Source organism: Manis javanica, chromosome 12, assembly GCF_040802235.1.
Source record: "Manis javanica isolate MJ-LG chromosome 12, MJ_LKY, whole genome shotgun sequence".
NCBI lineage: Eukaryota > Metazoa > Chordata > Mammalia > Pholidota > Manidae > Manis > Manis javanica.
This window is the reverse complement of record NC_133167.1, coordinates 33,311,734-33,324,418: the sequence shown is the minus strand read 5'-3', so window position 1 is coordinate 33,324,418 and position 12,685 is coordinate 33,311,734. Positions and strand designations below refer to the sequence as shown.

The 12,685-nt window shown below is 42.8% G+C and overlaps 1 protein-coding gene across 6 annotated transcripts in view; it reads left to right on the top strand.

Annotated features, from left to right (window-relative positions):
- Positions 1-12,685, top strand: part of LOC108391579 (aldehyde oxidase) — a 66,857-nt gene that overhangs the window by 51,306 nt on the left and 2,866 nt on the right. For 4 of the 6 annotated variants that reach the window (XM_017651221.3, XM_073218381.1, XM_073218380.1 and 1 more), the window contains 8 exons: positions 3,698-3,793; positions 5,649-5,777; positions 6,482-6,556; positions 7,942-7,994; positions 9,175-9,289; positions 9,885-9,950; positions 11,674-11,862; positions 12,318-12,485. In XM_017651221.3, coding sequence (XP_017506710.2) covers positions 3,698-3,793; positions 5,649-5,777; positions 6,482-6,556; positions 7,942-7,994; positions 9,175-9,289; positions 9,885-9,950; positions 11,674-11,862; positions 12,318-12,485 — 891 coding nt within the window. Of the gene's footprint in view, positions 1-3,697; positions 3,794-5,648; positions 5,778-6,481; positions 6,557-7,941; positions 7,995-9,174; positions 9,290-9,884; positions 9,951-11,673; positions 11,863-12,317; positions 12,486-12,685 lie in introns of those variants that run through there. The other 2 variants (XM_037009145.2, XM_037009146.2) reach the window with 2 other exon arrangements.

Here is a 12,685-nt window from a genome sequence, read left to right as displayed (position 1 = left end):
CCGCACGCCCCTCAGGTGTAAACCGAGAGTGGGACTGATGACTGCCAACACTCCTCTTCCAGCTGCTCCACCTGCGATTCTGTGTCACTGGGCTGCAAAAACAGAAACAGGAAACTGCAAGGCCCAGGGTGCCAGCCCCCTGTTTGGGGGGTTGGGGTCAACTAAACCCAGAAAAGTAAATTAATTAAATAATTTTCTAAAACACAATTTTAGGGCTCTGTTCACCTCATAACTTAAAATTGTGAAGGGGAGGACTGGAAATCTGCTCTTGTAGTTTAATTTCTTTAAAAAATTAAATAAATTCCCTGCTTAGTTGCTAAATCCCACTTGCTATTTCCACCTCTTCATTCCTGACCAAAAATTAGCCTGAACAGCTGGTGGTCCGCACTGCCCTAGCTCACCAAACAGCTGTGCTGTGAGACCCCTATAACCTGCGTTTACATGTGTGTGTGAGTATATGTACCCATACAGAGGGAGAGGGCAGAGCCTTCAAAACTGTTGTCACTCTCCGTAGCAGAATTCGCACCTTTGGCTGAGCCATGAAGAAGGTGTGGCAGGTGCTTTGAGGAAAGACAGAGCAGGGATAAATGGGGTGGGGCTGTGAGGAGCGCTGGCAAGCACACTGTGTGTTGGGGGAGCGGAGTTGTGCAGGAGTGTCCTTCCCTCTCTCCATGCCCATCTGTTCACCTCACCATCCTGATTTGGCTTTGGTCGGAACATAAGAATGTTTTCATGTTGATTGTAGATAGGTGACAGCTCAGAGTAGTATTAAAACAGTGCAAGTGGTGGTGTTATCGCAGCCTTCCCATTCCTTGCCTGTTTATGATGCAAAAAAACACAGAGCCGTTTAGTCACCTGCACGAAATTTACCCAGCTGAGGAAGACAGTCAAGAGTCTGTGGTTGAGGAATAAAGACAAAACCAAGGTTAGTCAAAGGGAAGGGAGAGAGAAAAACAACCTGGAAAATCAGGTTCATTCTCTTGCCCATGGACATCCAGCTAGTGAGTGGCAGAGCAAGGATTTGATTTCAGGACCATCTGGCCACATGTCTGCCATTCCATGCTGCCTTCCTAAGCACAGGCAGCCCCTGTGCTCCCAGCAGCTGAGGGGGCCAAACATACCTCCCATATATTTAATTATCAGAAAGCAAACACTGAAGGACATACAGTATCTACTTAACCCCTATATTCTCAGTGTCTTAGTATGGCACCTGGCACAGCGTAGGAACCTAAGTGTTTGAATGGCTGAGACATTTTAGGATTCTGTGAGACCAAAGAAAACTTCTCAGCAATACTAGCAGTCACTGCTTGAAGAGTTATGTTGTAGAATCATCTGTTCCAATGCTCCAGTTGTGCGATTTCATAGATGCAGCTTGTGGAATTCTTTTGTGGCACTAACAATGACCCATCTGGTGGTGCCACTTACCTGAACCAAATTTGACATTTTTAATGGCCCAAGGAGACTGCAAGTAATTTGTTGTGATCAAATTACTCAGCAGTTTCTGCGATGTTGCCCTGGGCACGTGGTGGAATGTTAGTGTCAGCAGGGTCACACATTATAGGAAATGCACAAACCACTGTAATTGTAGCTCAGTCACAGGTACCAACTGCAAATTGCCACAGCAGCTTCTGAATTTCTTGCAAGGCCAACAAGGCCAGATACAGACTTTACAAGCTTAAGAAACAGATCAAATGGCGATACTGGTGAAAATTCATTTATCAAACTTTTATTGAGCATTTACTATGTGTGAGATCCTGTTGCATTCCAAGGGATACATTAGGACCCAGTCCTTCCCTTCAGGGGGCTTACATCCTAGCAGAGCACAGTGAAGTGCCACAGAATGGAGTCCAGAAGCAGCCACTGCAGCTGGCATCACCTGACATCTGATGTGTAACCCCAGGGTGGTAGGCTCTGGCCTCTCGGTAGAGGATGTCACTCCTTACCTTTATTATTTTGGGAGTAAGAATGGCTAGGAGCACAAGATGGTATTTCTGGGTGTGATGTGGCCATAGACATAAAACACACTCTGCTGCATCTTCCCAGGGCTCATTGGCATGATTATCATGGCTGTGATGCCTCCCTCAGGGCACTAAGATATTTCCATAGGCTGTAGCTGTAGGTACCTTTGTTCTCAGAAAGGGTACCCTTATGTCCCTATTTTACCAAAGCATTCCTACTTTGCACCTATTGACCAGGTAAACAGAGGCCATTTTCACTGTCAGACTGTTTTATTTGGAAGGACAGAGGCTTCTGCTTATCATGCACTGGAGTAATGTGAACCTTTGGATACCAATAAACAGGAAATTCTCCAAATGTGGCTCACAGCACACTGTGGGTTATGAATGTCCTCCTAGTTGGGGGGCAGTTGATCTAGGAAGGGAGGTCTTTCCTTGGGTATATCTGGTGATTGACATGTGATTCCAGAGACTTTCACTTACAACCAGGATTATATATAAGCCATCTAAGTGAGTAATGAAGGCTTACTAAAATTGTAGCTTCATGAAATGGACATTAGTTTGTTACCAGAATTTTCTGAAGACCCTGCCTTTACAAATCCTAGATTATTTTGCCACTTTGCATAGAAGCTTAGATAGTAACAAACCTAGCTGACTGAGCTTTAAGTGACCCCTAGGTGGCTCATACCACATCTATGAAGTTGGCACTTCTCAGTTGAACAGCTACAGAGTGTGCCTTGCAGGGCTTCCTGAACCATATCAGAACCTCTAGAAGCATTTTCTCTAGGACTACATGCTGGTAATATTGGTCTTACACTGGAGACTTAAAGTGAAGAATGTATACTTGTTTTTGCAATCTCTCAGGCTATCTCCATACCTCTAGTTTAACATGGGCAGACTTGCAAGAAGGCATATTTTTGTTGACTGTAAAGCATGTTTAGCTTAAAGTCTGAATTTTCTGATTCCAGCAGCCTTTAATTCTTCTATGTTAGCAATTGGTTCCTTCTGCATCCCTATGGGGAGCTATACAGTTGGATAAGATTACTTCCAAGTTCCCTTTCAACTAAGCTCTGTGATTCTGTGACAAAATGATGTAGACTGAGCTTAGCTCATTTTGCAGCAAAAAACTAATGTCCATCTGTCCCATCTTATTTGGATTTGTACTTTTGCTTCTCTATAACACACCTACAACTATGGGAATATGTGTTCATATCAACACTTCTTCTCCCCCTCCCTCAAACCATCTACACGTAACTTGGCATTTTAAAACTGACACCACTGCCCTCCAAAACAAAACCCCAAACCTAGATTGTTGCTCCACCCTGGGTTGGGGGAAGGGGGATGTCAAGCAGACTTTTAATGGTACTGCCAGTGAACCCAAATGTCCTGATGAGGAGACAATAGCTTAAGGAGCACAGTCCTGCCCACGACTCAGCACCATCCGGCAACAATCTGCCTCTTGTGGGGTGAGATGCGGGCAGCACTTGCTCCAGTTGCACTGGCTCTGCTCAGTGCTCAGGATAGCAGGGGGTGGGATGGGAAGGAGGGGCTGCTGGGAGAAGTGTCTGTGGCCATTTTGGTAGGGGATGGGAAGGAAGGGCTGCTGGGAGGAGACTCTATAGTTATTTTTGCAGCATATGAGAAGGAGGGGATCATTTCCAGGAAAAATGTTTTAATTGACAAGACATATGCTAATCCCACTCAAACAGATCATGGAAACTGTTTGCATCTTTTTTGCTTAGGCTGCTGCCCTGGTTCACATTTATTTAGATGGGTCTGTGCTGGTGACTCATGGTGGAATTGAAATGGGGCAAGGGGTCCACACTAAAATGCTTCAGGTAAGAATGCAAATGACTGTATTAAGTTGGATGTGTGCTTGTAGACATGTGCATGAGAAACTACAAATGTACATTTTCTTCTACAAAATACAAAGAGTAGGAGGTTTTAGCTTTGACAGCTGTTGAGCTGTTAGCACAAACTGGGTGAACAGGCCAATTTTGTGAGTGAGCCACCTAAAGGAATGTGCCAGAAGAGTCTCGGGTAGTCTTATTGCTAAAGAAGGCTGTGTACGTATTTGCTGCTTTCCTTTGGACATGGTATTAACAAGTGAATTGTCTTTTTTGAACCTCTGGTAGGTAATAAAAAGACTTGTAAATTCCAATATATTGCATTATTTCTTGCCCTTTTGATAGTAAAGCCTATGAACAACTGATAATCAAACTCACATTTGCTATTTCTAACCAAACTTTATCAGTTTGCTTTTGGCTTATTTACTCTAGATTAATTGTTAGCTGCTGTTTCTATTTTGCTGGTCTTAATAGTGATATTACAGATTACAAAATATTTAATCAGAAGACCTTGCACAACTCTACCACCACTTAGCAATAACAACTGTTTTGGGGTCTTTCCCTCTTTTCTTTCTCTTTTTTAAAATAAAATTGCTAACATGCTATTTATATAATTTTGCATCCTGTTTTTTTTTACCTATCCTGATATAGGGCAAGCACTTCTTCCTGTTGCTAAGAACTCTTTGCAATCATGTTTTTAATGACTGCGTTTGAATGTATGTAAATTTATTTAACTATCCCCAATTGTTGGACACTTAAGTGAATGTTTCTGGACATAAACCTAAGATCAAATCAATGATTATTTTATAAAAATAGATTCCCAGAAATGGAATTATGGATCACAGAATATGTCTTAAGTCATTTGATACATATTACCAAATTGTTTTCCATCTCATTACACCACTAACCAACATTGTATGTTACAGATTGTTATTAAAATCTTAGATAATTTGATAGGTGAATGATAATATCTCATTACTGCCTTAATTTGCATTCTTCTGATTATAGACATAGTGAATACATATTTTTCTTTCATGTTATAAGTCATTTGAGAAGTGTCTGGTCATATCTTTCTCCATCTCAGGGGGGTGAGACTTCAGTGTTTTCCTTATTGGGCCACCAGGACCTTATGCTCCAAGCCTAAGCACCTTGGTATATAATCTTCTGAAAGCTGGTCAGGTGGAAGGGCTGTTCATGCCTGTGTCCCTGCCATAGTTATGGGAAACTATTAAACTATACTGCTTGTGGGAAAGAGGGGAATTTGGGATCAGCTGACTCCAGTAGTACAATTTTGCTCCCCAGCACTAAAAGCAAGGGGAGAACAAAGCAGTCAGCCCAATCCCTGTGTTGGCCAGAGGCAGCAGCCTCTTGCTTTCTGTGATCATGTGTCGGTGCTACCGCTTTCCCAGGGCCACTGACCTTCATACAAGAAGCACCTTTTTCCTACACTATCTCCAGAAATGTGAGTCAAGCATCTACTATCACTAAGGTCAGCTTTGCAAGAATTCTGCAGTGTGGTTGTAGAAGAGACCTCCAAGGTGTTGATTTTATGATTATAAAGAGGTGAAGCCTTTTTCCCTGCCTTGGCTTGGGGTTTCACCTTCTCTTCCTGATACTATTGCACAAAAGAAAGTTAAAGGGGGAAAAAGTGTGCTCAGGACTTGGGGTCCAGATTAGCTACAGGGTTTTTAGAAAAGAGGTGCATCTTGTGGCTGGAGGAATTCATGGTTCTGTCCACTTGTCCCTATTGTGCATATAAGGGCTTTACATACGTGCTACCATGTGGGTATATGCACAGGTCGATGACTAACCAGAATACTTGAAAAGAAACTCTTCTACAATCCAGGTGGCCAGTCGTGAATTAAGGATGCCAATATCTAAAGTTCACCTGCGTGGAACAAGCACGGAGACTGTCCCCAATACGAGTATCTCTGGAGCTTCCTTGGTGGCAGATCTCAATGGCTTGGCAATAAAGGTAAACACCACTGTAGTGGCGTCCAAAGCAGTAACCCCACCAGGCTGAGTTACATGGGTGGGGCTCAGAAGATGTTGAGAATTAATCCAATTCTTATCACCTTCCCAAACCCTCTTGCTGAAAAATCTGCCTTCCCCCAGTCTCAGCCTTTGTTGGTGGTACAGCACCCAGCCACTCTCCTGGGGTGAAAAGCCACCTCCTTTTCTCCTTCACTTCTGACGTCTCACTGGTTATCAAGCCCTTTCAGTTCTACTAAAAAATGTCGGTGTCTTTTACTTCCATGTCCTAGTAATACTGCTGCTTTGATTCAGACCTGTGCCTCTTGCCAGGGCCACGGCAAGGCTCTGCCTGTCCACCCGCTGCATTGCCTGTCATTCTGGCTTTATGCCATCAGAGTGAGGTTCCCCACAAAATAAATCTGGCCATGCTGTTAACAGTGGCTCATGATTTGCCGACAGTTATCCTGTTAAGTCCTGACCTCTTAGCGTGGCTCCCATCCTAAACGGTCTGTCCTGAAGACCAGCTCACACCTCACCCCATCCCCATGAAACCTGTCAGATCAGCTCCTACGGGGTTGGTCTCTTCCTCCTCCCTGTTCCATGGGTCTCTTAAATGAGCACCTATAATGGCCAGTGTTGTGTTGTTTTGACATTTGTGTTTGAAAGTAATTATGATCATAATTTTAATTAAAAAATTATCCCTAGGATGCTTGTCAAACTCTTCTAAAACGCCTTGAACCCATCATCAGCAAGAATCCTGGAGGCACTTGGAAGGAATGGGTGAGAACCACTGTTATTTTGTGTTTTATGTTAAAAAATAAAGAGGGGAGAGAGAGATAAGTATGAATTAAATATCAGTAGAAAGGGCACTTACAGTTACATAGTGATAAATAGAGACCCGTTGGCTCTCAGCAGGAGGAAATCTTATCTCAGTTTGGTAGAGGAACTCTGACATCTGGGAAAATAATCTATTAGAGAAAAAGGTGGTTCTTTTGTCCAAAACTCTTCTTTTAAGCAAGAACTAATTAATGTTTCTTCCAAAGGAACCTAGGTATTTTCTAGACAATAGCTATAAATCTGTTTGTTCTATTTTGGAGGGTTCCACTGTTCCTAAAATGGGAAGACAACACTAGAATACTCCTATAAAAGTAAAAACCAAATAAGCACTCACGAAATAGGGAAACGTGCCATCAGTTATGCTGCAATCTCATTGGAAGCAAGGACACACATTCCAAAGTTAACTAAGCAAACTTTCAAAGTAATAGGCTATAAAGTACCAGATGGTGTGGGAGGGATATCAGTAAGGGACAGGAGTATGTGTCATGCTGACTGCTGACTGCTCCATGTGAAAAGCACTGGTCTGGGGGAAATAATGTCTGGGGGTGGGGGAGCTACTCAGAAATGGACTAGGACTCATTCTATAATTCTTACTTATGGGAGCACTCAGTCCTTTCTGGACATGTTTATTTCTGCTCTCTGCCCTGTGCTTCTTGAGCCAAAAAAAGAAAGCCTGAGAGAGCCTGAGCGGAGAGCTAGAGAGAGATGGAGGGCCAGAGTCAGTTCTCCGCCATCGCTAGAAGCTGCCATGTGGCCCGCAATCTTCAGTAATGGTTGTGCTATTCACCCTTTTCTTCCCCAGACTCAGGGACTTGCACCAAATCTCCATTTTCCTATATATTAGTCAGCTGTGTGCATTGCGAGTGAGGAGAGCTTTTGATGTAAATAGCACAACTTAGCAAAATTATACCCCTTTCCTAAGACTAGGATGGATACGTGCTATTAAAATTAAACCCCCAACCATCCATTGTGTCCCGAAATATGAAATATGTTCCATGATAATAGGTTAAGTGTTTCCAGACGACTGAGCAAGTTCTTGCTAAGCTGAACATGCATGGCCCACAGTAGTCCAGACTGTAAGGGTAACACGCCATGGCAGTCATTGCATGTGATCATATGCATTGAACAAATACTGCTACTATAAACTGTAAACCACAGGGGCCTCCACCTGGAGATGGGGAATGCTGAAAGGAACACAGTAATCTTGGTCCTCCCTAGTTATCACTACTGATAGTTTTACTTAACATATAGTAAAATTAAAATTGAAGTCTCTAGCAATTCCTTCCTTAAACATCATTATTGCATCATGCTGTACTCTTCTTTCATAGGCGCAGGCTGCTTACGATGAAAGCATCAGTCTTTCAGCTACTGGCTACTTCAGGTAAATAGTCCTTCAATCCCATGTTGTGGAAAATGGCAGTGATTTCTTGAGGAAGGGTTTCACTTCTGTTTGCAATTTTTTCAAAAACTGATTTTGTACCTTCTATTAACCCCTGTAATAAAGAACATTCAGCTGTCGCTAATCCAAATATCCAGAAAGGCTTTCTTTAGGAAAACAGGCACATAAATAAAATACAACTGAATTGGTGATTCATATCATACTGGATAGTATGAGAGGGTCCTCTGTGGGTTAGAGCAGTTGTTGACGTTTTGTTGAAAACTCAGCGTATCCCTTAAGTTAAGAAACAAAGGTAAAAGGATACAAATTAAACTCATAAGAAGATACATGCTATTTCACACCTAGATTGGTGAAAAATGAGAGATGTGACAATAAGCCATGGGTTTTCAAGATGTGGAACAATTAGGACTCACATACTTTAGAAAACAATAAACCAAATTATTCTAATGGAGAGTGAAAACCATCAGAGGGCAGGGTGACAGAGAGCAGAGTCTTAGCTGACCATGTCATTTATCAGTTGTCATGAGGGTCCCAGGGCACTGACTGGCTGGCAGGAGTAAGCATCAGGAATTTTTAACAGATACCTCCTGGCTGGGGAAAGCAGAGGAAAGAAGGGTACAAAGTGGTGGCAAGCTGCTGGCCTGTGCTTCTCTTTCACCACGACATTCACTTGGGGTGCTTAAGGAAGAGGTGGAAACAGAGCAGGCAGTGGAGACCGGAGTAGTGACAAAGAATGAGAGCCGAATCCTGGAGCCAGAAAGACAGATGAACTGACAAGCGTGCACCTTTGAAGTAGTATTTGCTGTAAAATGCAGGTGGAATTCCCCAAATCTGGCAACAACAGGATTGCATGACCAGTATTAGCCAAAAACAATAGATAGATAGTCATATAGTCAGCAGCTAACTTCCAGGCATAAGGAGTCAGGTAAGGAGCAATTGGATATTTTTATTCAACAAAGCAAGTTTAATAAGAAAGAAGTTTATATTTCTTCATTCATCAGATATGTGTTACATGCTGGCACATCACTGTACAAGTATATTCCTCTTGTCTGCTGTGCATACAAACCGAACACAGCTCCTTATGGGTCCATTTATCATCATGGCCAGCAATCAGGGCCCTTGATCACTTACCAACACTCCTCAAGGATTCTGTTTCCTCCAGAGGTTACGAGTCGAATATGAACTGGGAGACAGGGGAAGGCTGTCCTTTCAAATACTTTGTTTATGGAGCTGCCTGTACCGAGGTTGAAATAGACTGCCTGACAGGTGCTCATAAGGTCAGTACCAATTGAGAAGGTCTTCAAATTGCACTTTGGATACACCTCAATTCCACATTTCCATCTTTCTGAGCACTGTAGAAACACTAGTGTTTGGCCTAATAACAATTTATTTGTATTACTGGAAAAAAGTAGAAGTTCCGTGATTGCCTTGGTGCTGTGGCTACTTCCATGGAAGACAACTGGTGGCTTCTGTTCTTATTTCTCTGATGCTTTTAAATAGAATCAGGAAAGAAGCCAAGGAGGAAACAGTCTAAAGGGAGCCTGACTGTAGACTGTTGGCACAGCCAGCAATCGTGACCTAGGTTACAGCACTCAGTTAGGACAAAGTCAAGTCAATATTTTTCTCTTATTGTTCCCAAGAAAAAAAGAAATCAGTTCTTAAGCTGCTTGAGTATTTGTATAACTTTGAAAGTTATACTAATAAACTTCTTGACAGTGTAAAACCTCTGTCGCTTCTTTTTCTTGAAATACAGTGTGGCCCAAAGAAAGGTTCTATACTAATGCCATCCTGGCAGGAACTGTTTCTCAACTTTCTCTCCCTAAATTATATTCATTGAAAGAAACACTTTTACTTCTTTTTTTTTATTGCTAGACTATCAGAACAGACATTATCATGGATGCTGGCTGCAGTATAAATCCAGCCCTTGACATCGGCCAGGTATGGGTAACTGATCTGCCTTGCTTCCTGTTTGTAAAAGCCAAAACTGCTGTGGAGATCTGCAGGGAAAACGTCCCATCTGGCTTATTCATCGTCCTATTTCTCTAACCCATTAGTCAGAATTTCCTATTCAGGCCAGCCACAGAACTCAACTGTCTTGCTGTTTAGAAAGGAGAAGGAAACAGAGGTGTTTTAGGAAGTTTTTGAAGAGCGATACAGCCTATGGTTGGGGAATGTGAATGAAGCAAGACTAAGCTGGGAGGAGACGAACGAGCCCACACCTTTCAGGGAGGCATGGAGTGGAGGGCCAAGTGCGGAGGCTTGGGTGTATGATGAACTCCAGCTCCAAAGTGTTTAAGTCCGGTTGGGGACAAGATGTCAGTGGTTGCAGCAGTAGCTTCCAGTAGGAAGCCTACTCTGCACACAGACCTTTAAATTTAAATTTGAAATAATTGACAATTGAAAAATCACAAGCTGTTTTACATAAATATTCAAGTGTCTCACATCTCTTGGAAATGCAGACATCATGCACTGGAGCTACATTTCCACAAGGAAAAGTCAATTGGCTGCCTCTTTAGGAAGTCATGCCCCCTCTGGCTCTAGGACGCAGGACCCGCCTGGAAGCTTCCCTCGCTTTCTTTACCTGTCTGTATCTGTGAGCAGTTCAGCTCACTCCCTGCAATGAAGAACATAATCTGAGGCAGTCTTCCATTATGACATTGTGTCACTAGAGACTGGGAAGAATGTATGGGTTGGAGAAGTCAAAGCAGGCTTCAGGGAGGAAGTGAGTGTGGACGATGCAGTCAAGGTATGAACAGAAAAAGGCTTTCTGCTTGGGAGGAGAAAATCAACCTAAAGAAAGACATGAAATTCTGCCTACTTTGTGTCATGGCTGGTGATGAGGACAGGGCTGAAGACAAAGGCAAGTTCCTGTGTCAGAGGAGTGGAGCATGAGGCTGGACAGGAGAAGGAAAGAGGGCAGGCCGGTGGTGGTCCTCCAAAGACAAGCACCTCACTTTGTAGGTGGAGGTGGCAGCCTGTGGGGGGCGGGGGTCTAGGCTTTCAGGAAGATGCGTCTGACATCAGGGGAGAGAACATTCCTGCTAACAGACAGAAGTGAGGATGGAGAGTGAGGTGGAGAAATACAACCACAGGAAGCAAGTAGACAAAGAATAGAACCGGAAATCCCAAAATGTGTGGAAAGCAATTTTGGCCATATGTGGACATCTAAGCACTGGAACATTTTAAGCTGTATTGGAAACTTAGCACACAGCTTGTGTTACAAGTGAGGAAGCTGAGTCCGGAGATGTGAGGCCAGCCTGCTGGTGAGCAAGGATGGTGAGGTGAGACGGTGGCATTCGCAGACCCGGGGAGCCCTCCTCACGTGCTGGGCTCTGTGAGCAAGTCCTCAGGGGGAGTTTCTTCTGCCTTATAGCAGAAAAAATGAGAGTGTCTGAGGCCTCTTCTAGAGCTATAATTTTAATGCCAAACTGACATTTGAACTCAAGTCCTTTGACTTTAAACTTAGCACTGAATAAGATGTTTAGAGACACTTTTAGGTACATTTTTAAGTAAACTTTCAGAGACATGTTCTAGGACATGCTGAAAACCCTCTTAAACTGTATTCTAAAAATTCAAATAAGCAGCATGAAGTTGAAATGCTGCTGTTGATTGTATTTTCTCATATATGGAAATTCTTTTTTTCTTTTTTCTTTTGCCTCAGATTGAAGGAGCATTTGTTCAAGGCATGGGACTTTATACAATAGAGGAGCTGAATTATTCTCCTCAGGGTGTCCTATACACTCGTGGTCCAAATCAATATAAAATCCCTACCATCTGTGACATCCCCACAGAGCTGCACATTTCTTTGTTGCCTCCATCTCAAAACTCAAATACCCTGTATTCATCCAAGGTAAGCTGTGTTCAATGAATAAAATGCATGTTTATGTGATCTCTGTGCAGGGTGGTAGGGTTGCATTCATCTCTTGGTTGTTTGGGGTTTTTACCAGGATTGATATAAGAGATAAAACCCTATTAAAAATTTGATTATAAAGTCATTTAACAACACTATAAAATTTTTTTAAGTACTCCAAATCTTGGAACCTAATGCAAACTACTATCACCATCAGGTTGTGTCTCATTTTTTGTTTGCAATAATCATCTTCTGCTTTCTCCATTTGGATCATTTCCTTAGGCTGGAATCCTAAGAAGGAGAATACTGAGTTCAAATATTAAATTAGTTTTGAAAGAAAAAATTAATATATATAATATTTTATATTTTATATATGAACACATGTGCCTATAGATGCACACATACACACATATGTAGAGAGACAGTCATAATCTAGTGGACCTGTTCCCTTCAAGGGTCTAGGAGAGTCTGCATTATTCCTGGGGTGTTCAGTGCTTTTTGCCATCCGTGACGCTGTGAATGCAGCTCGACGGGAGAGAGGCCTGGTGGGACAGTGGAAGCTCAGTAGTCCCCTCACCCCAGAGAAGATTAGAATGGCGTGTGAAGATAAGTTCACAAAAATGGTATGTTCTGCTCATAAGATTCTGGATTTTCTCCCCCTGTCCTTGTGGTCCAGTTTCATTACCCCAGCATGGTAGTTTGCCCTGGAAGAAAAGGCGGCAGGAATTCTGAGGACATTTGATCAGGGGAGGAGCCGAGTGGCCCTCGCAATGCATTTTTGCATCAGCCGGACCCTGCCTGACCTGCAGTGGGCTCAATTCTA